Source organism: Somniosus microcephalus, chromosome 33, assembly GCF_052327205.1.
Source record: "Somniosus microcephalus isolate GS21.2 chromosome 33, FLI_Smic_1.0, whole genome shotgun sequence".
NCBI lineage: Eukaryota > Metazoa > Chordata > Chondrichthyes > Squaliformes > Somniosidae > Somniosus > Somniosus microcephalus.
In genome coordinates this window covers 12196237-12217823 of record NC_141019.1, presented here as the reverse complement: position 1 = coordinate 12217823, position 21587 = coordinate 12196237, and the positions used below count along the sequence as shown (strand labels likewise).

The 21587-nt window shown below is 51.4% G+C and overlaps 1 protein-coding gene across 2 annotated transcripts in view; it reads right to left on the bottom strand.

Moving 5' to 3' along the window:
* Positions 1-21587, bottom strand: part of LOC147096965 (calcitonin gene-related peptide type 1 receptor-like) — a 302051-nt gene that overhangs the window by 262623 nt on the left and 17841 nt on the right. The window contains exons 2-7 of one of the 2 annotated variants that reach the window (XM_085972660.1): positions 19566-19662; positions 15359-15458; positions 10754-10904; positions 7300-7410; positions 5913-6025; positions 2969-3060 (exon numbers count right to left, since the gene is read on the bottom strand). In XM_085972660.1, coding sequence (XP_085828786.1) covers positions 2969-3060; positions 5913-6025; positions 7300-7410; positions 10754-10904; positions 15359-15421 — 530 coding nt within the window. In that variant the 5' untranslated portion in view covers positions 15422-15458; positions 19566-19662. Of the gene's footprint in view, positions 1-2968; positions 3061-5912; positions 6026-7299; positions 7411-10753; positions 10905-15358; positions 15459-19565; positions 19933-21587 lie in introns of those variants that run through there. The other variant, XM_085972661.1, reaches the window with a different exon arrangement.

Genomic DNA, 21587 nt, shown 5'->3' with positions numbered 1-21587 from the left:
TTGTGACACACAAGGGGCTATACAGGTACTGCCGCCTTCCGTTTGGAATTACGTCGGCCCCTGCTCTATTCCAAAGGGCAATGGATCAGATTTTGAGTGGACTGCCAGGAGTCCAGTGCTACCTGGACGACATCCTTGTCACTGGGACAAATGAGGAGGATCATCTTCTGAACTTGGATGCGACACTACAACGACTGAAAGAGTACGGACTCAGAGTTCGTAAAGACAAATGTGAATTCTTTCAGTCTTCAGTTGAGTACCTGGGGCATGTGATTGACGCTACTGGCCTGCATAAGGCGCCGTCAAAGGTCAAGGCGATCATGGAGGCCCCAGCACCCCAGAATGTGAGCCAGTTACGTTCATTTCTGGGGCTACTTAACTACTATGGGAAGTTTATTCCAGACTTAGCAACATTGCTGAAGCCGTTACATCAGTTGCTATGTCAAGGCAAAACATGGAAATGGACTGAACTGTGCAACGAAGCTTTCGCCCAAGCAAAGAAAGCATTGCTGAAATCGGAGGTCCTGACACACTTTGACCCAAAGCTACCCATGCAGCTAGCATGTGATGCATCACCATATGGTGTGGGAGCAGTCATATCCCACATCATGCCTTCGGGTGAAGAGAAACCTATCGCCTTCGCATCACGCACCTTGAACAAGGCCGAGAGTAACTATGCGCAGATCGAGCGCAAGGCCTTGGGAATCGTTTTTGGAATTCGAAAATTTCATCAGTACCTGTTTGGGAGAAGGTTCACACTCCTGACGGACCACCGTCCATTGACTTCAATCTTCGGGCCCCACACCGGAATTCCGTCTCTCGCTGCAAGCAGGATGCAAAGGTGGGCTTTACTGTTGTCAGGACACACATACGACATCAAATATCGCAAATCAGACTTGCACGGCAACACAGACGGTCTCTCGAGGCTACCCTTGCCTGTTACTCCCCCAGAGCCTCGTCAGATAGACATCTTCTACTTTAGACAAGTGGAAGGAGCACCTGTCACTGCAGTTCAGGTGCGAAGGTACACCCGCAACGATCCAGTCCTGTCTGAGGTAATGGACGATGTCATTCGAGGGAAAGCTATAGGAGATTCTCCTAGTTTGAAACCTTACGTTTCAAAAAGAAATGAGCTCTCCGTCCAGGCAGGTTGTCTTCTTTGGGGACGCCGTGTCATCATTCCGCCACCTCTGAGGAAATCTATACTGCAACAACTTCATACAGGCCACAGTGGGATGGTTCGGATGAAGGAAATGGCAAGAAGCTACTTCTGGTGGCCAGGTCTCGATGGGAATATTGAGGAGAAAGCCAAAACATGTTCCCCATGTCAAAGGGTCCGGAATGTTCCACAGCTGGCAACCCTACACCCCTGGGATTGGCCTGCAGAAGTGTGGCAGCGAGTACATGTGGACTTCGCCGGTCCTTTCGAAGAGAAGATGTTTATGGTGGTTGTAGATGCTCGTAGCAAGTGGCCGGAGGTCGCTGTGATGAGGTCTACCACGGCAGAGAAAACAATTGAGAAACTTGGTGAGATGTTCAGCCGTTATGACAACAGTCCACAATTTGTATCACAGGAGTTTGCAACCTTCCTGCATGTGAATGGTGTCCAACACATCAGGTCTGCGCCCTATCATCCCTCTACTAACGGCCAGGCAGAAAGGTTCGTGCAAACTTTGAAGCACGCCTTGAAGGCATCGCAAGGTCAGGGCTCAATCCACCAACGTCTGAACAGCTTCCTGTTGTCCTACAGGAACGAGCCGCATGCCACAACCAAAACTTCCCCCGCTTCGCTCATGATGAAGAGGCAGTTGCGGACAAGTTTTGACTTACTCAAACCTCCAAGGGCAGAGCAGGTTGTCCATCGTCAACAACAAGCTCAAGTTGAAAAGAGAGAGAAAAGAGCCAAGGACCCGGTTTCATCCAGGAGAGCACGTCCTAGCTCGAAACTACAACACTGGACCGAAATGGGTTCCTGCTACAGTGATCGCGCAGACGGGCCCTGTGTCTTACACGGTTGAGACTGCTGAGGACGTCGTCTGGAGAAGACACACAGATCAACTGTTGCTAGGAGCAGAGACAGCCACAGAGGCTCCAACGGCTGGTTGGCCTGAACTGTTTCCGGATGATACCGCAAACCAGCATCCCTTGCCACAGTGCTCTTCTCCAACACAGGAAGTCAAAGAGACTGTTCCACCTGTGCAAACTCCTGACTTTCAACTGACACAGGCACCTTCTCCATCTAGGCCTGTGTCAATGCCTACTGCTGTGGAAGCCAGCGATGACCGCCGGTATCCTGTCAGAGAGCGGCGGCCTCCAAGACGCTTGTATCTGTAGGCTTAGCGACTTACCCACAAGACTGGGGCAGAATAAACCCCAGGGTAAAGTCAGGGTTTGAGGCAGTCTACCTCTACCCTTGGTTAGTTGAGTGCATTGAAAGTAACTTACCTGTTGAGGAATAATGTGGACCTTCCATTTAAGAGGGGAGGAAATGTTATGTATTGTGTGTTCTATTGTGTGTTCTCCTCCCACCTGTGGTGGCGCTGTCACAGCAGATAAATGGTTGGGTGTTCTCGGTTAAGTTTAGCTCTCTTTGTTCGGAACTTTCCAGAATTTCCTTTCCTTCCAATAAAGCACTTCATGTTTGAATCTCTGAGTTCTGAGTCCTAAATTGTGTCTCGGTAGAAAGGTACCGACAACAATTATCAGGAGAACTTTGCTTCACCATCTGAGGTGAAGAATGATCACTTGGGCACAAACCGGGGTTTGAATCGGGGATCACACCGAGTGCTGTCCCTGTGCTCTGCCCAGATTTGGATTGCCCTGGCATCTTACTTAACATAAAATAAAAACAAACTTTGTAAAAAGCCACAGTTTATCTGCCGATGCCCAGCCAGCATGATGTCTGGGCTCCACATATTTTAGTTAAACTCAGTTTTTTGGTAGAAAAGATTTGAAAGTGTAAACTTACTTGAAGTAGAAGAATATACAAAGGGAAACCAGTAAGCACGTGATGGAGATTCCATGTCCTGTAATGGCCAAATAGTACTGGCTCCATACCGTCTGCAAATACACAGAGAAATGTTAGAAAGCGCCATCAGCATTCTATGATAGAAGGCAAATAAGAACAAGGCCACATCGCTAATGCTTAGAGCCTCATGTAGTTTAGCTTTAAATTTTTCTGTCTCTAATTTCCTCTCTTATATGCTGTACTAGAGTCTGGAGCTAAGTTTCTGCTACCTCATCCAAGTTGCCATTCTGATGCGAGAACAAAGGCATCGAGTTAAACATTCAGCTTCAGAGCCGAGCCACATCCTGTTCTCATCCAACATCCACATGTGGACAGGAGAGCAGAACCTCCTACTGGACAGTAAGCAGGTGCAGAAAATTTGGCTAGCTTTGTTCTGGGCTAACGGAATAAATGTCTCCTGTATCTAACCCGTGCTGTACCTGCCCTGGGAGTGTTTGATGGGGACAGTGTAGAGGGAGATTTACTCTGTATCTATCCCATGGTGTACCTGCCCTGGGAGTGTTTGATGGGACAGTGTAGAGGGAGCTTTACTCTGTATCTAACCTGTGCTGTACCTGCCTTGGGAGTGTTTGATGGGGACAGTGTAGAGGGAGCTTTACTCTGTATCTAACCCGTGCTGCACCTGCCCTGGGAGTGTTTGATGGGACAGTGTAGTGGGAGCTTTACTCTGTATCTAACCCGTGCTGTACCTGCCCTGGGAGTGTTTGATGGGACAGTGTAGAGGGAGCTTTACTCTGTATCTAACCCGTGCTGTACCTGCCCTGGGAGTGTTTGATGGGGCAGTGTAGAGGGAGCTTTACTCTGTATCTAACCCGTGCTGTACCTGCCCTGGGAGTGTTTGATGGGACAGTGTAGAGGGAGCTTTACTCTGTATCTAACCCGTGCTGTACCTGCCCAGGGAGTGTTTGATGGGACAGTGTAGAGGGAGCTTTACTCTGTATCTAACACGTGCTGTACCTGCCCTGGGAGTGTTTGATGGGACAGTGTAGAGGGAGCTTTACTCTGTATCTAACCCGTGCTGTACCTGCCCTGGGAGCGTTTGATGGGACAGTGTAGAGGAGATTTACTCTGTATTGAGCCTGTGCTTTCAGTGATTGCTCATGGTTAAGTGTCGGGTGCCTGAAATAGTAAGTATCCCATTCTCGAGCATTGACATCCCTCTGCTTCGAGTGCAAAATGACAAACTTAAGTGAAAATAAAGCAACACTGTAGAATTCAGAGCTGAGAAGATGCGAGATGAATGAATTATAACGTCAGAGAATCATAGGAGGGCATTCAACCCATCGTGCCGGTGTTGGCTCTTTCAAAGAGCTATCCAATTAATCCCACTCCCCTGCTCTTTCCTCATAGCCCTTCAAATTGTTCCCCTACAAGTATTTATCCAATTCCCCTTTGAAAGTTACGACTGAATCTGCATCCACTGCCCTTTCAGGCAGTACATTCAGGATCATAACAACTCGCTCCAAGTAATTTTTTTTCCTCATGGTTCTTTGCCAATTACCTTCAATCTGTGTCCTCTGGTTACCGACCCTTCTGCCACTGGAAACAGTTTCTCCTTATTTACTCTGTCTAAACCCCTTATGATTTTGAACACCTCGATCAATCTCCCCTTAACCTTCTCTGCTCTACGGTGAACAATCCCAGCTTCTCCAGTCTCTCCACATAACTGAAGTTCCCTCATCCCTGGAACTATTCTGGTAAATCTCCACTTTACCCTCTCCTAGGCCTCGACATCCTTCCTAAAGTGTGATGCCCAGAATTGGCCACAAAACCCCAGCTGCGACCTAAGCAGTGTTTTCTAAAGGTTTAGCATAACTTCCATGCTTTTGTACTCGATGCCTCTATTTATAAAGCCAAGGATCCCATATGCTTTTTTAACAGCCTTCTCAACTTGCCCTGCCACCATCTAAGATTTGTGTACATACACCCCCAGGTCTCTCTGATCCTGCACCCTCTTTAAAATATACCATTTTGTTTATATTACCTCTCCTCATTCTTCCTACCAAAACAAATCACTTCACACTTCTCTGCATTAAAGTTTATCTGCCACGTGTCTGTCCATTTGACCAATCTGTCTATGTCCTCCTGACGTCTGTTACTATCCTCACTGTTTACCACATTTCTGAGTTTCGTGGCATCTGAAAACTTTGAAATTATGCCCCGTATACGCAAAAAGAGCAGTGGTCCCAATACTGATCCCTGGGGAACGCCACTGTATACTTCCCTCCAATCTGAAAAACAACCGTTCACCACTGCTCTCTGCTTTCTGTCCCTTGGCCAATTTCTAAGCAACGCTGCCACTGTCCCTTTAATTCCATGGGCTTCAATTTTTCTAACAAGTCTATTATGTGGTAGTTTGTCAAACACTTTTTGAAAAACCAATGAAGAGACGATGAGATGTTGCGAGGTGAATGAGGAGATGAAATAAGGTGATAGGACCATAGGACCAGGAGGCCATTCAGCCCCTCGAGCCTATTCAATTAGATCATGGCTGGTCTGTAGCTCAACTCCATATACCCGCCTTGGTTCCTTATCCCTTGATACCCTTATTTAAGAAAAATCTATTGATCTCAGTCTTGAAAATTGAAATTACCCAGAATCCATTGCCTTTTCGGCAATGTCAGGTGAATGATGCGTTTTTCAAGAGTTCTCACGATATCCTACTAAAGTGATGGCCAGAGATCGGGAGATCCCTGCAGTAATTCTCCCATTGTGTGCATAGTCAGTGCTGCCTTTAAGTATCTAATACGTTGCGGGCAGACTCCACCACACCTGCAGCTTGGCATCTTGCTACATCTGCCAGAAGTGCTCTACTACTAGAAATGAGTGTATACAGCTTCCATTACCTCATCAAAGAGCCGCAGAGTTAAGCAGAATCTCTCACCTTTAGCTTGACCCTGGTGTAGTCCGTACACGCGGTGTAGTTTGTCCAGGTTCGGTTGCTCATGGGGTGTCGAAACCACCAGCCATTTTCAGTACAGATCTTGGTTACCTTTTCTAAATAGGAAAAGGGAGAGTTAAAGACAGCTCTGTCAAGCAAATCATCTGCTTCAACACACGAGAAGCATAGAGTTCCCGCAGGAAGTAGCCTGATAGAATGTAAAGGGCAACACACAGACCATGGCTGTGGGAGACCGAGGGTATCAATTTAGGGAGGACTCAGCTCACATTAACCAGAGGAAACCAGCACCCACACTTGGGCCCACAAGAATGCTGCCCCATTGTTTCCTACAGGATTTTTTAAACTTGTTTCGATTCTCAGGATGTGGGCATCTATGAGTTGAGGCAGGGGTGGAGATGGACAATATTACGGAGTTAGAAGTAGGCGGTCTTTGTGATGGAGAGGATATGGGTTGAAAGCTTAGCTTGGGGTCAAATAGGACGCCGAGGTTGCGAGCCAGGTTCAACCTGAGACAGTAGTCGGGCCGGGGGATGAAATTGGTGGTAAGTGTATGGATTTTGTGGTGGGGGCCAAAGATAATGGTTTCAATCTTCCCAATGTTTAACTGGATGAAATTGCGGCTTATCCAGGACCGGGCAAACAGGCTGACAGCACAGAGGCAGTGGAGGGGTCGAAAGTGGTACTGGAGAAGTAGAGCTGGGTGTCATTAGCATACATGTGGAAGCTGACCTCTTGTCTTTGATGATGTCACCGAGGTGCAGCATATAGATGAGTAAGAGGAGGGGACCAAAGATAGATCCTCAGAGGGGCTCCAGAGGTTATGGTGCAGGACAGGAAGAGAAACCATTACAGGTGATTGTCTGGCTACGACTGGCTAGATAGGAATGGAACCAGGCGAAGGCAGTTCCACGCAGCCAGACAATGGAGGAGAGACGATGAATGAAGATGGTGTGGTCAACCAGGTCAAAGGCTTCAGACAGGTCGAGAAGGATGAGGAAGCAAAATGCGCCATGGTCACAGTCATATAGGATATCGTTTGTTAAGCTGTCATTTCTCTTTTCATAGGGATGCACAACAACTCTGTTGCCAAACAGTTTATCTTTTTATTGATAATACATTACAGCAACTTGATAAATTCAAAATCCATTGGCTGCTTTGCGATCTCCATCATTCAATCAGCATGCATGGCAAAACCTAAAGTGGGAAACTGATGCCTTTGTTGGCTGTCATTGTGCAGAATGTGTGTGTTTTAATTGGGGAGCCAGATTTGTTTCTTTTCCCTTGTGTTGTCATAGATCTTAGGTACCAAAATAATGGATTGAAGATTAAGATATGTTAGGGGGAAAACAATAGCAGTTTACAGACTTACCCGAGGGATCAAAGTCCTGAAAATAATCAGGGCAATGCTGCACAGAGGTCGATCTGGCGCGAGAGTCCTCCCAGCACAGCCATCCATCCCAGGTGCGGTTACAGTAGGAGCCTGTGAATCAGAAAAAGCAGCATATTAATGTCCGTTTTCTTCAGACTGCTTTTCTTATTGGTCCTCTGAACTTTCTTGCCTTGCTCCTCCTAAACTGTAAATGTGCCGTGCTACACTCTTCTCTCTGCAGTGTGGCTCAGGGGGTCGCTTCCCTCGCCTCGGAGTCCGAAGGTTGTGGGTTCAAGTTCCACTCCAGAGACTTGAGCACAAAAATCTACGCTGACACTCCAGTGCAGTACTGAGGGAGGGCTGCACTGTCGGAGGTGCCGTCTTTCGGATAAGGTGTTAAACCAAGGCCCCGTCTGCCCTCCAAGGTAGACTTAAAAGATCCCACGGTACTATTTGAAGAAGAGCAGGAGAGTTCTCACCAGTGTCCTGGCCAATATGTATCCCTTAGCCAACAGATTTTCTGGTCATTATCACATTGCTGTTTATGGGAGCTTGCTGTGCGCAAACTGGCTGTCGCGTTTCCTACATTACAACAGTGACTACACTTCAATGGCTGTAAGGCACTTTGGGATGTCCTGAGATTGTGAAAGGCGCTATATAAATGCAAGACTTTCTTTCTTGGGGGGGAAACGTAGCAGTTTACAGACTTACCCAAGGAATCCTCGCTGTGTTGTAATGAAAAATTAGTGCACCGTCTCCTACGCTTAACTCATTTTTTCCCTGGGCCTCCAAACTATGGAACCTCTTACCCCTCTCAGCCTTCCTTGCCTCCTGAAATCTGCAGGCTTTGTAAAATTCAAGCTTGGCGTCACCTCATTCCCTACATCCTGATTTATGTCATCTTCTCTCCCACTGTTATCAGGCTTGCTGGTGTCTGGTACTGTGGGCCTCAGCCCTTCACCCGGTTTCTCAATTACAAAAAAAAAAAGCCTGTTGTGGACAGGGCGCTCCCTCCAGTTACTTTATCAATAACTAGCTGGGGAGCCCGGCGTTGCCGGGGCTGTTTTGGGGCAGGCGGTTTAAATCGAGTGCCAGGTTTTGGGGCCCTGATGACCAAAAGCTTCGTCAAAGAGGTAGGTTTTAAGGAGTTTCTTAAAGAAGGAGAGAGAGGCAGAGATTTCCAGAGCTTAGGGCCGAGGCAGCCAACGACCAAATTGGGGATGCGCAAGAGACCAGAATTGAAGGAGCGCAGAGATCTTGGAGGGTTGTAGGGCTGGAGGAGGTTACAGAGATAGAGAAGGGCAAGGCCATGGAGGGATTTGAAAACAAGAAGGAGAATTTTTAAATTGAAGTGTTGTCAGATCGGGAGCCCATATAGGTATGAAAGGGCAGTGTGATAACCCACTGTACCCAGTCCCAGAGTGTGAAAGGACAGTGTGATAACCCACTGTACCACCCAGTCCCAGAGTGTGAAAGGACAGTGTGATAACCCACTGTACCCAGTCCCAGAGTGTGAAAGGACAGTGTGATAACTCACTGTACCCAGTCCCAGAGTGTGAAAGGACAGTGTGATAACCCACTGTACCCAGTCCCAGAGTGTGAAAGGACAGTGTGATAACCCACTGTACCACCCAGTCCCAGAGTGTGAAAGGACAGTGTGATAACCCACTGTACCCAGTCCCAGAGTGTGAAAGGACAGTGTGATAACCCACTGTACCCAGTCCCAGAGTGTGAAAGGACAGTGTGATAACCCACTGTACCCAGTCCCAGAGTGTGAAAGGACAGTGTGATAACCCACTGTACCACCCAGTCCCAGAGTGTGAAAGGACAGTGTGATAACCCACTGTACCCAGTCCCAGGGTGTGAAAGGACAGTGTGATAACCCACTGTACCACCCAGTCCCAGAGTGTGAAGGGACAGTATGATTACCCACTGTACCCAGTCCCAGAGTGTGAAAGGACAGTGTGATAACCCACTGTACCACCCAGTCCCAGAGTGTGAAAGGACAGTGTGATAACCCACTGTACCCAGTCCCAGAGTGTGAAAGGACAGTGTGATAACCCACTGTACCACCCAGTCCCAGAGTGTGAAAGGACAGTGTGATAACCCACTGTACCCAGTCCCAGAGTGTGAAAGGACAGTGTGATAACCCACTGTACCACCCAGTCCCAGAGTGTGAAAGGACAGTGTGATAACCCACTGTACCCAGTCCCAGAGTGTGAAAGGACAGTGTGATAACCCACTGTACCACCCAGTCCCGGAGTGTGAAAGGACAGTGTGATAACCCACTGTACCACCCAGTCCCAGATTGTGAAAGGACAGTGTGGTAACCCACTGTACCCAGTCCCAGAGTGTGAAAGGACAGTGTGATAACCCACTGTACCCAGTCCCAGCATGTGAAAGGACAGTGTGATAACCCACTGTACCCAGTCCCAAAGTGTGAAAGGACAGTGTGATAACCCACTGTACCCAGTCCCAGAGTGTGAAAGGACTGTGTGATAACCCACTGTACCCAGTCCCAGAGTGTGAAAGGACAGTGTGATAACCCACTGTACCCAGTCCCAGAGTGTGAAAGGACAGTGTGATAACCCACTGTACCACCCAGTCCCAGAGTGTGAAAGGACAGTGTGATAACCCACTGTACCCAGTCCTAGAATGTGAAAGGACAGTGTGATAACCCACTGTACCCAGTCCCAGAGTGTGAAAGGACAGTGTGATAACCCACTGTACCCAGTCCCAGAGTGTGAAAGGACAGTGTGATAACCCACTGTACCCAGTCCCAGAGTGTGAAAGGACAGTGTTGATAACCCACTGTACCCAGTCCCAGTGTGTGAAAGGACAGTGTGATAACCCACTGTACCACCCAGTCCCAGAGTGTGAAAGGACAGTGTGATAACCCACTGTACCACCCAGTCCCAGAGTGTGAAAGGACAGTGTGATAACCCACTGTACCACCCAGTCCCAGAGTGTGAAAGGACAGTGTGATAACCCACTGTACCCAGTCCCAGAGTGTGAAAGGACAGTGTGATAACCCACTGTACCACCCAGTCCCAGGGTGTGAAAGGACAGTGTGATAACCCACTGTACCCAGTCCCAGAGTGTGAAAGGACAGTGTGATAACCCAGTGTACCCAGTCCCAGAGTGTGAAAGGACAGTGTGATAACCCACTGTACCCAGTCCCAGAGTGTGAAAGGACAGTGTGATAACCCACTGTACCACCCAGTCCCAGAATGTGAAAGGACAGTGTGATAACCCACTGTACCCAGTCCCAGAGTGTGAAAGGACAGTGTGATAACCCACTGTACCACCCAGTCCCAGAGTGTGAAAGGACTGTGATAACACACTGCATCAACCTCTCTCCTGTAAAATTTTTAGAAGGGAATACTGTCGTCAGATAATGGATCTCACGGATAGTGCTGGCTGTTGTCAGCTTCATTAATGCCTGTGTACATACCTTCCCTTTCATATGGTGGGTCCCTGATGATTTTTAAGTAGCACTCATATTGTGCTGACAATATTGTGGTCCGTGACAGGCCCAGCGATGGAAACATTCTCACTGTTGAGTTTCCTTGAGGCTGCTGCGTGGTCTGCACTTCACAGGCTGACTGGAAAGAAAAAGCAGTTATTTTGAACTTAATTTAATGGCCGTATTGAGCGATCATGCATTTTTGGTGTTTGCTTCTTGTTCCATCGCCTTGCGTTGTTCAAATCCCTGTTGCCACTGCCATGTTGTCTTCCAATGAGAAAGACAACCATTTCATATTTCACAACACAAACCAGAACAAGGTAAATCTGAAAATAACGCAGCAGCTGACTTCATTCGGTAACTATCGCTGAGTTTCGTTCTGAGTCATACAGCCCAAGAGTGTTCCCGGTTCGATTACCCCCAAACCCATGAGCACTAATCTTGTGTGACAACCTCTTGTGTGGCACTTTATCGAATGCCTTTTGAAATTCCAAATATACTACATCCACTGGTTCCCCCTTATCTACCCTGCTAGTTACATCCTCCAAAAACTGTCAAACACGATTTCCCTTTCATAAAACCATGTTGACTCTGCCCAATCATATTATGATTTCCTAAGTGCCCTGTTACCATGTCCCTAATAACAGATTGTAGCATTTTTCCCACTACTGGTGTCAGGCTAACTGGCCTGTAGTTCCCGGTTTTCTCTCTCCCTACTTCCTTGAATAGCAGTGTTACATTTGCTACCTTCCAATCTGCTGGGACCGTTCCAGAATCTAGGGAATTCTGGAAGATCACAACCAATGCATCCACCATCTCTGCAGCCGCCTCTTTTAGAACCCTAGGATGTAGGCCGTTACGCCCAGGGGATGTGTCGGCTTTTAGTCTGATTAGATTCTCAAGTACTTATTCTCTACTAATATTAATTACTTTAAGTTCCTCACTCTCATTAAAGAGGCAAAATGATCTGTTAATCAGTAAGCTGAAAGAAAGAGTTATGGCTTTAAGAGAACAAGTGATAGAAACTTACAAGAGTAGACAGAAGGGAGGGGGTTTTTGAGGGGAGTGGACAGTATTAGATTCAATAAGTTCGATGACCAGGCTAGCATCAGAGCTTGAGAGGGAATCTTCAGGATTGAAGCTAGAGAGCAGCACAACTTGAACAGGAGTGTCATAATATGGAGACAAGTATTGTGGGAAGCCAAGGGAATGCGGATACTGTATCCCCCTTCCGGAATACGAGACGCCCGTGAGACGGCCCCGGAATACGAGACGCCCGTGAGACGGCCCCGGAATACGAGACGCCCGTGAGACGGCCCCGGAATACGAGACGCCCGTGAGACGGCCCCGGAATACGAGACGCCCGTGAGACGGCCCCGGAATACGAGACGCCCGTGAGACGGCCCCGGAATACGAGGCGCCCGTGAGACGGCCCCGGAATACGAGACGCCCGTGAGACGGCCCCGGAATACGAGACGCCCGTGAGACGGCCCCGGAATACGAGGCGCCCGTGAGACGGCCCCGGAATACGAGGCGCCCGTGAGACGGCCCCGGAATACGAGGCGCCCGTGAGACGGCCCCGGAATACGAGGCGCCCGTGAGACGGCCCCGGAATACGAGACGCCCGTGAGACGGCCCCGGAATACGAGACGCCCGTGAGATGGCCCTGGAAGCTGATCCCGCCACCTACCTTAGGTGGGCGGGTGGCTTCCAGGACGCATGATCTTCCAATGCTTCCTGCTGACTTCCCAACTGGAACTGTTGGGAAGTAGGGTTTAAACAAGGCCCTGGAATTAAAATGTCGCTGGCCTCATTTCTGGAGGAGCGGATGAGTTTCCAACTCATACCATAAACCCCCACCCAAAACCCACCTAGTGTTAAGAGCAGGGTCAACGACTCGTGACTCAATTTTAACTCGGGGCGTGAGTGCAGTCTGCAGGGGGCCAGAGCGAGCGGCATGACAAAAGGAGAGATTTTAACTTCTGGGCCTCACTTCCAAGCGGGATGTCAGACTCCCGCCATGATCCCACGGGAATTGCTACCTGGCCGGTGGGAGTGAGTGGGATTTCAAGCGGCAAGAGGCCGTCGCCAGGTACCGGAGGGAACGGTCCCCGGCATGAGGGAAGATTTGATGGGGGGGTGCTATGGAGGCAATCGCAGTCAGGGGAGGGTGTGGGTAGCCTGGGGCGGGGGAAGTCCAAGATCTTTTTGTGGAGCATGGAGCAGTACGAGGAAACCACAAAATAACGAAAAATACTCACCTTTCTGGCCCTGCTCCTGCTTCCAACTAGGTTTCACTGGTGACTTGCACAATCCGGAATAAAAATCACGTTAGGATCCTAATTGCATCACATGACTGACATTTAAATATTAATATGAGGCCCCAACGCTGTTGAAACCCAGCAGTTAAAATGGTGACAGGCAGGACCGTGTCAGGAACTGCCATTTTATCCACCCACCTGCTTCATTCCCATGGGGGGCGTTGGGGGGCTAGAATCGGCTCTTTCGATTCAGAAAGTCAATGTAAACTGGTCAGATTTGCAGATGGTCCCAAGCTCGGAGGGGCAGTGGAATCAAAGGAGGCAGCGGAGAAATTACAGACTGAGTACAGAATTACAGAATGTGTAAGTGAGTACAACTACAGCAGATGAAATTTTAATACAGAATAAAATTGTAAAGTGTTGCACATAGGAAGGAAAAATGGGCGCCAAACGTACGCCATGAATCGTGTGAAAATGGCTAGGGATAAAGCCGATAGAGACCTTGGGGTTTTGGTAGATTTGATGCTCAACATGCACAACTACAGCAGGCCAGGACAGCAATCAATAAAGGCAATAGGCTGTTGAACTACAGTAGAATCAGAGGAAGTCATGATCAAACTGTACAGAGCCATGGTCAGACCCACCTTGAGCACTGTGTCCAGTTCTGATCAGACCCACCTTGAGCACTGTGTCCAGTTCTGGTCAGACCCACCTTGAGCACTGTGTCCAGTTCTGGTCAGACCCACCTTGAGCACTGTGTCCAGTTCTGGTCAGACCCACCTTGAGCACTGTGTCCAGCTCTGGTCAGACCCACCTTGAGCACTGTGTCCAGTTCTGGTCAGACCCACCTTGAGCACTGTGTCCAGCTCTGGTCAGACCCACCTTGAGCACTGTGTCCAGTTCTGATCAGACCCACCTTGAGCACTGTGTCCAGTTCTGGTCAGACCCACCTTGAGCACGGTGTCCAGTTCTGGTCAGACCCACCTTGAGCACGGTGTCCAGTTCTGATCAGACCCACCTTGAGCACTGTGTCCAGTTCTGATCAGACCCACCTTGAGCACTGTGTCCAGTTCTGGTCAGACCCACCTTGAGCACTGTGTCCAGTTCTGGTCAGACCCACCTTGAGCACTGTGTCCAGTTCTGGTCAGACCCACCTTGAGCACTGTGTCCAGCTCTGGTCAGACCCACCTTGAGCACGGTGTCCAGTTCTGGTCAGACCCACCTTGAGCACTGTGTCCAGTTCTGGTCAGACCCACCTTGAGCACTGTGTCCAGTTCTGGTCAGACCCACCTTGAGCACTGTGTCCAGTTCTGGTCAGATCCACCTTGAGCACTGTGTCCAGTTCTGGTCAGACCCACCTTGAGCACTGTGTCCAGTTCTGGTCAGACCCACCTTGAGCACTGTGTCCAGTTCTGGTCAGACCCACCTTGAGCTCTGTGTCCAGTTCTGGTCAGACCCACCTTGAGCACTGTGTCCAGTTCTAGTCAGACCCACCTTGAGCACTGTGTCCAGTTATGGTCAGACCCACCTTGAGCACTGTGTCCAGTTCTGGTCAGACCCACCTTGAGTACTGTGTCCAGTTCTGGTCAGACCCACCTTGAGCACTGTGTCCAGTTCTGGTCAGACCCACCTTGAGCAGTGTGTCCAGTTCTGGTCAGATCCACCTTGAGCACTGTGTCCAGTTCTGGTCAGACCCACCTTGAGCACTGTGTCCAGTTCCGGTCAGACCCACCTTGAGCACTGTGTCCAGCTCTGGTCAGACCCACCTTGAGCACTGTGTCCAGTTCTGGTCAGATCCACCTTGAGCACTGTGTCCAGTTATGGTCAGACCCACCTTTAGCACGGTGTCCAGTTCTGGTCAGTGAGACACAGGGGAGGTGACCTTAGGGAGGGTTATACAATTGTTAAAGGAATGGAAAAGGTGAATCTGGAATATTACTTTAAATTAAATTGTAAAAATAGGACAAGTGGTCTCAGGGTCAAACGAGTAGTAGGTAAATTTAGGACTGATATCAGGAAGTTCTCCTGCACACAGAGAGTGACCATCACATGGCTAGAGGAGGGGAGGCAAAAACCCTACAATCATTTAAACAATTGGACGATGCGTTGTGCGAAATGCAGGGCTGTTCTGGGTGGAAGAATTAAGATGGGCCGAATGGTCTTCCTCATCTGTAATTATGCTGTGATCTTGTGACATATATACTTAATGCGCGACATATACATTTAACATGACTCATACATGTAATGAGATATATACAGTTCAGGTCTGACTCTCACTGCATGCAAATATTTGAATTATACAGAAGATAGATGAGAATGTTTTAGTTCTCACCTCAGTGAGCATCACAGCCGTGAGGAAGCAGACGGTCACACTTCCTCTCATAATCGGAGTCATCCGGACCACACGTACGAAAAACTACAGCAGTGCTGATCTGTGAAGGAAGCAGAAAGGTGAGAGTTAGGGTTTCCAACACTCACGGATCGCCCGGGAGTCTCCAGGTATGGTGCATGGATCTCCCAGGAGCTGCTGACCGCAACCTGGGCGATGTTTGAGAATTAAACTTCCCGCCCCAGCAGTAAACGGCCCCGCTCTGAGGGGTCACCACGCCCACCCTGGAATGGCTGGTCTGACTGGACCTATGGGAGCCTCGGGAATTCAGAATTCTGGTGGCTGAGGAATAGGGGCGGAGAGAGGTACTGAAGGGAATAGGAGTTGGGGAATGGGGTTCAGGGAGAAAGGGCGGCTGCAAAATGTCCCATTCCCTCCCTCCTCTCCCCGCACTGTCCCATTCCCTCCCTCCTCTCCCCGCACTGTCCCATTCCCTCCCTCCTCTCCCCGCACAGTCCCATTCCCTCCCTCCTCTCCCCGCACTGTCCCATTCCCTCCCTCCTCTCCCCGCACTGTCCCATTCCCTCCCTCCTCTCCCCGCACTGTCCCATTCCCTCCCTCCTCTCCCCGCACAGTCCCATTCCCTCCCTCCTCTCCCCGCACTGTCCCATTCCCTCCCTCCTCTCCCCGCACAGTCCCATTCCCTCCCTCCTCTCCCCTCACTGTCCCATTCCCTCCCTCCTCTCCCCGCACTGTCCCATTCCCAGAGAGTGGTGAACCTGTGGAATTCTCTACCACACAAGGCAGTAGAGGCCAATTCATTAAATATATTCAAGAAGGAGTTGGATATATTTCTTAAGGCTAAAGGGATCAAGGGATATGGGGAGAAGGCAGGGACAGGGTACTGAATTTGGATGATCAGCCATGATCTCATTAAATGGCGGAGCAGGCTCGAAGGGCCGAATGGCCTACTCCTGCTCCTATCTTCTATGTTTCTATATTCCCTCCCTCCGCTCCCCGCACTGTCCCATTCCCTCCCTCCTCTCCCCGCACCGTCCCATTCACTCCCTCCTCTACCCGCACCGTCCCATTCCCTCCCTCCTCTCCCCGCACCGTCCCATTCCCTCCCTCCGCTCCCCGCACCGTCCCATTCCCTCCCTCCTCTCCCCGCACCGTCCCATTCCCTCCCTCCTCTCCCCGCACCGTCCCATTCCCTCCCTCCTCTCCCCGCACCGTCCCATTCCCTCCCTCCTCTCCCCGCACCGTCCCATTCCCTCCCTCCTCTCCCCGCACCGTCCCATTCCCTCCCTCCTCTCCCCGCACCGTCCCATTCCCTCCCTCCTCTCCCCGCACCGTCCCATTCCCTCCCTCCTCTCCCCGCACCGTCCCATTCCCTCCCTCCTCTCCCCGCACCGTCCCATTCCCTCCCTCCTCTCCCCGCACCGTCCCATTCCCTCCCTCCTCTCCCCGCACCGTCCCATTCCCTCCCTCCTCTCCCCGCACCGTCCCATTCCCTCCCTCCTCTCCCCGCACCGTCCCATTCCCTCCCTCCTCTCCCCGCACCGTCCCATTCCCTCCCTCCTCTCCCCGCACCGTCCCATTCCCTCCCTCCTCTCCCCGCACCGTCCCATTCCCTCCCTTCTCTCTCCGCACTGTCCCATTCCCTCCCCCCTCTCCCCGCCCCATTCCCTCCCTCCTCTCCCCGCACCGTCCCATTCCCTCTCTCCTCTCCCCGCACCGTCCCATACCCTCCCTCCTCTCCCCGCACCATCCCATTCCCTCCCTCCTCTCCCCGCACTGTCCCATTCCCTCCCTCCTCTCCCCGCACTGTCCCATTCCCTCCCTCCTCTCTCCGCACTGTCCCATTCCCTCCCTCCTCTCCCCGCACCGTCCCATTCCCTCCCTCCTCTCCCCGCACCGTCCCATTCCCTCCCTCCTCTCCCCGCACTGTCCCATTCCCTCCCTCCTCTCCCCACCGTCCCATTCTCTCCCTCCTCTCCCCGCACTGTCCCATTCCCTCCCTCCTCTCCCCACACCGTCCCATTCCCTCGCTCCTCTCCCCGCACTGTCCCATTCCCTCCCTCCTCTCCCCGCACTGTCCCATTCCCTCCCTCCTCTCCCTGCACTGTCCCATTCTCTCCCTCCTCTCCCCATTGTCCCATTCCCGCCCTCCTCTCCCCGCACTGTCCCATTCCCTCCCTCCTCCCCCCGCACTGTCCCATTCCCTCCCTCCTCTCCCCGCACTGTTCCATTCCCTCCCTCCTCTCCCCGCACTGTCCCATTACCTCCCTCCTCTCCCCGCAATGACCCATTCCCTCCCTCCTCTCCCCGCAATGACCCATTCCCTCCCTCCTCTCCCCGCACTGTCCCATTCCCTCCCTCCTCTCCCCGCACCGTCCCATTCCCTCCCTCCTCTCCCCGCACCGTCCCATTCCCTCCCTCCTCTCCCCGCACTGTCCCATTCTCTCCCTCCTCTCCCCGCACCATCCCATTCCCTCCCTCCTCTCCCCGCACCGTCCCATTCCCTCCCTCCTCTCCCCGCAATGACCCATTCCCTCCCTCCTCTCCCCGCACTGTCCCATTCCCTCCCTCCTCTCCCCGCACTGTCCCATTCTCTCCCTCCTCTCCCCACTGTCCCATTCCCTCCCTCCTCTCCCCGCAATGACCCATTCCCTCCCTCCTCTCCCCGCACTGTCCCATTCCCTCCCTCCTCTCCCCGCAATGACCCATTCCCTCCCTCCTCTCCCCACTGTCCCATTCCCTCCCTCTTCTCCCCGCACCGTCCCATTCCCTCCCTCCTCTCCCCGCACCGTCCCATTCCCTCCCTCCTCTCCCCGCACCGTCCCATTCCCTCCCTCCTCTCCCCAGTGTCCCATTCCCTCCCTCCTCGCCCCACATCGTCCCATTCCCTCCCTCCTCTCCCCGCACCGTCCCATTCCCTCCCTCCTCTCCCCGCACTGTTCCATTCCCTCCCTCCTCTCCCCGCACTGTCCCATTCCCGCCCTCCTCTCCCCGCACCGTCCCATTCCCTCGCTCCTCTCCCCACACTGTCCCATTCCCTCCCTCCTCTCCCCGCACTGTCCCATTCCCTCCCTCCTCTCCCCGCACTGTCCCATTCCCTCCCTCCTCTCTCCGCACTGTCCCATTCCCTCCCTCCTCTCCCCGCACCGTCCCATTCCCTCCCTCCTCTCCCCGCACCGTCCCATTCCCTCCCTCCTCTCCCCACACTGTCCCATTCCCTCCCTCCTCTCTCCGCACTGTCCCATTCCCTCCCTCCTCTCCCCGCACCATCCCATTCCCTCCCTCCTCTCCCCGCACTGTCCCATTCTCTCCCTCCTCTCCCCGCAATGACCCATTCCCTCCCCCCTCTCCCTGCACTGTCCCATTCCCTCCCTCCTCTCCCCGCACCGTCCCATTCCCTCCCTCCTCTCTCCGCACCGTCCCATTCCCTCCCTCCTCTCCCCGCACCGTCCCATTCCCTCCCTCCTCTCCCCGCACCGTCCCATTCCCTCCCTCCTCTCCCCGCACTGTCCCATTCCCTCCCTCCTCTCCCTGCACTGTTCCATTCCCTCCCTCCTCTCCCCGCACTGTCCCATTCCCTCCCTCCTCTCCCCGCAATGACCCGTTCCCTCCCTCCTCTCCCCGCACTGTCCCATTCTCTCCCTCCTCTCCCCGCACTGTCCCATTCCCTCCCTCCTCTCCCCGCAATGACCCATTCCCTCCCTCCTCTCCCCGCACTGTCCCATTCCCTCACTCCTCTCCCCGCACTGTCCCATTCCCTCACTCCTCTCTCCACACTGTCCCATTCCCTCCCTCCTCTCCCCGCACTGTCCCATTCCCTCACTCCTCTCTCCGCACTGTCCTATTCCCTCAGTCGTCTCCCCACAGTGTTCCATTCCCTCGTTCTTTTTTCTGCCGTGTCTCAGGCTGGACACTGGCTTCAGTATGTATTCATTCAATCTCTGTCTCCTTTTCTCTGTGGCACACACTTCTTGCTATTTTGCTGTGCTGAGTAAAACAGTAACAAAGCAGAAGTGCCGATTATATCAGGAAGAAGCAGGGCTGGTAGAAGCTCAGCCTGACTCAGGCCGGTCAGCAGACACAGGAACCATCTGGTAAAGTATTTACACCACAGAAACCTTTGTTCAAAGTCATTTACTGAAATCTTTTGAAGTGAATGACAATTCGAGAGTATTAGAAGGAGACTTACCTGTTCAATAACTTATGCTGAAACGGGTTCAGATTACAGGCACAAATTGAAATGTAGCAAAGCTGATTTACGATGGGGCGGATCCAGTGGTTTTTGCCTGTGGAGAGACAATCATGAGTTACTGCAGACATCAGCAAATGAGCAGCTGCCATCATTTGAAATACAGCATAGGGACACACAAGAGTCGAAGAGAGCATCGTGGCCCACTGAGCCCCTTCAGCAGTTCAATACATCCCATCCTATACTGTGTTTGTAACCCCTTCATCACTTCCTTCACCAGAAACACTACCCAGCTCCCTCCTGGATCTGTAGCCACGATCAATCTCCACTATCTCCCTGGACTGTCCATTCCACACATTCCCCCTCGTCTCGGTGATGTAGTTAAATCGAAACTCTGTTGAACCTCCCTGTCTAGAGCTCGAGCACATGTCCCTGATTACAGAGCTTGTGATCCTGTGAAACATCATCATAGAGTCATAATGGCAAAGAAGGAGGCCATTCGGCCCATCCAGTCCGTGCCGGCTCTCTGTAGAGCAATCCAGTCAGTTCCATTCCCCCGCTCTATCCCTGCAAGTTTATTTCCTTCAAGTGCCTATCCAGTCTCCCCTTGAAAACATTGAGTGTCTCCGCTTCCACCACTTCCGTCAGCAGCGAGTTCCAGGTCATCACCACTCGCTGCGAAAACTATTTTTTCCTCACATCTCCCCTGTATCTTTTGCCAAAACCTTAAATCTGTGTCCCCTAGTCCTTGTACCATCAACTAGTGGGAACAGCCTTTCCCCGACTAGCCTAAACCCGTCATAATCTTGTACACCTCTATCAAATCACCCCTCAACCTTTCTTGCTCTAATGAAAACAAATCCAGCTTCTGCAACCTGTCCTTGTAGCTAAGATCCCCCATCCCCGGAACCATTCGGGTAAATCTCTGCACCCTCTCAAGGGCCTTCACATCCTTCCTGAAGTGTGATGACCAGAACTGGACGTAATACTCTAGTTGTGGCCTAACCAGTGCTTTATAAAGATTCAGCATAACATAAGTGTCAGTTTATCTGTACCCCTTCAGATCTTGAGAAATGGAGTAAGAGGGCTAATTATCCTCTTAACGCTTGGCGACGTTAAAGAGAGAAAAAGGAGGTGAATGACCTGTTACATCAGATCCCTCCCCTGCTACACTGATCTAGGATTTTCTGGCCTTTCCTGAATGTTTGGACCTGGCCCTAGGTCTGGACCTAGGCCTGGGCCTGGAACTGCAGTGAACATAGGCCTGACGCTGAACTGTAAATGAAGCGGGAGGGGGTTTTTCCTGGCTCTTGCAAAGGAATTTCCTTCACGTCTGTCCATAAGTCATTCAAGTGCAGGAGTACCTACCACAGAACATAAGAAATAGGAGCAGGAGTCGGCCATTCGGCCCCTCGAGCCTGCTCCGCCATTCAATAAGATCATGGCTGATCTGATCTTGGCCTCAGCTCCACTTCCCCGCTCGCTCCCCATAACCCTCGACTCCCCTGTAGCTCAAATATCTGTCTGTCTCCGCCTTGAATATATTCACTGACTCCGCCTCCACAGCTCTCTGTGGTAGAGAATTCCAAAGATTCACGACCCTCAGAGAAGAAATTCCTCCTCATCTCCGTCTTAAAAGGGCGACCCCTTATTCTGAAACTATGCCCCCGAGTTCTAGATTCCCCCACGAGGGGAAACATCCTCTCCGCATCTACCCTGTCGAGCCCCCTCAGAATCTTATATGTTTCAATAAGATCACCTCTCATTATTCTAAACTCCAATGAGTATCGGCCCAACCTTTCCTCATAAGACAACCCTTTCATCTCAGGAATCAACCTCGTGAACCTTCTCTGAACTGCCTCCAATGCAAGTATATCCCTCCTTAAATAAAGGAGACCAAAACTGTACGCAGTACTCCAGGTGTGGTCTCACCAACGCCCTGTACAGTTGTAACAGGACTTCCCTACTTTTACACTCCATCCCCCTTTGCAATAAAGGCCAACATTCCATTTGCCTTCCTAA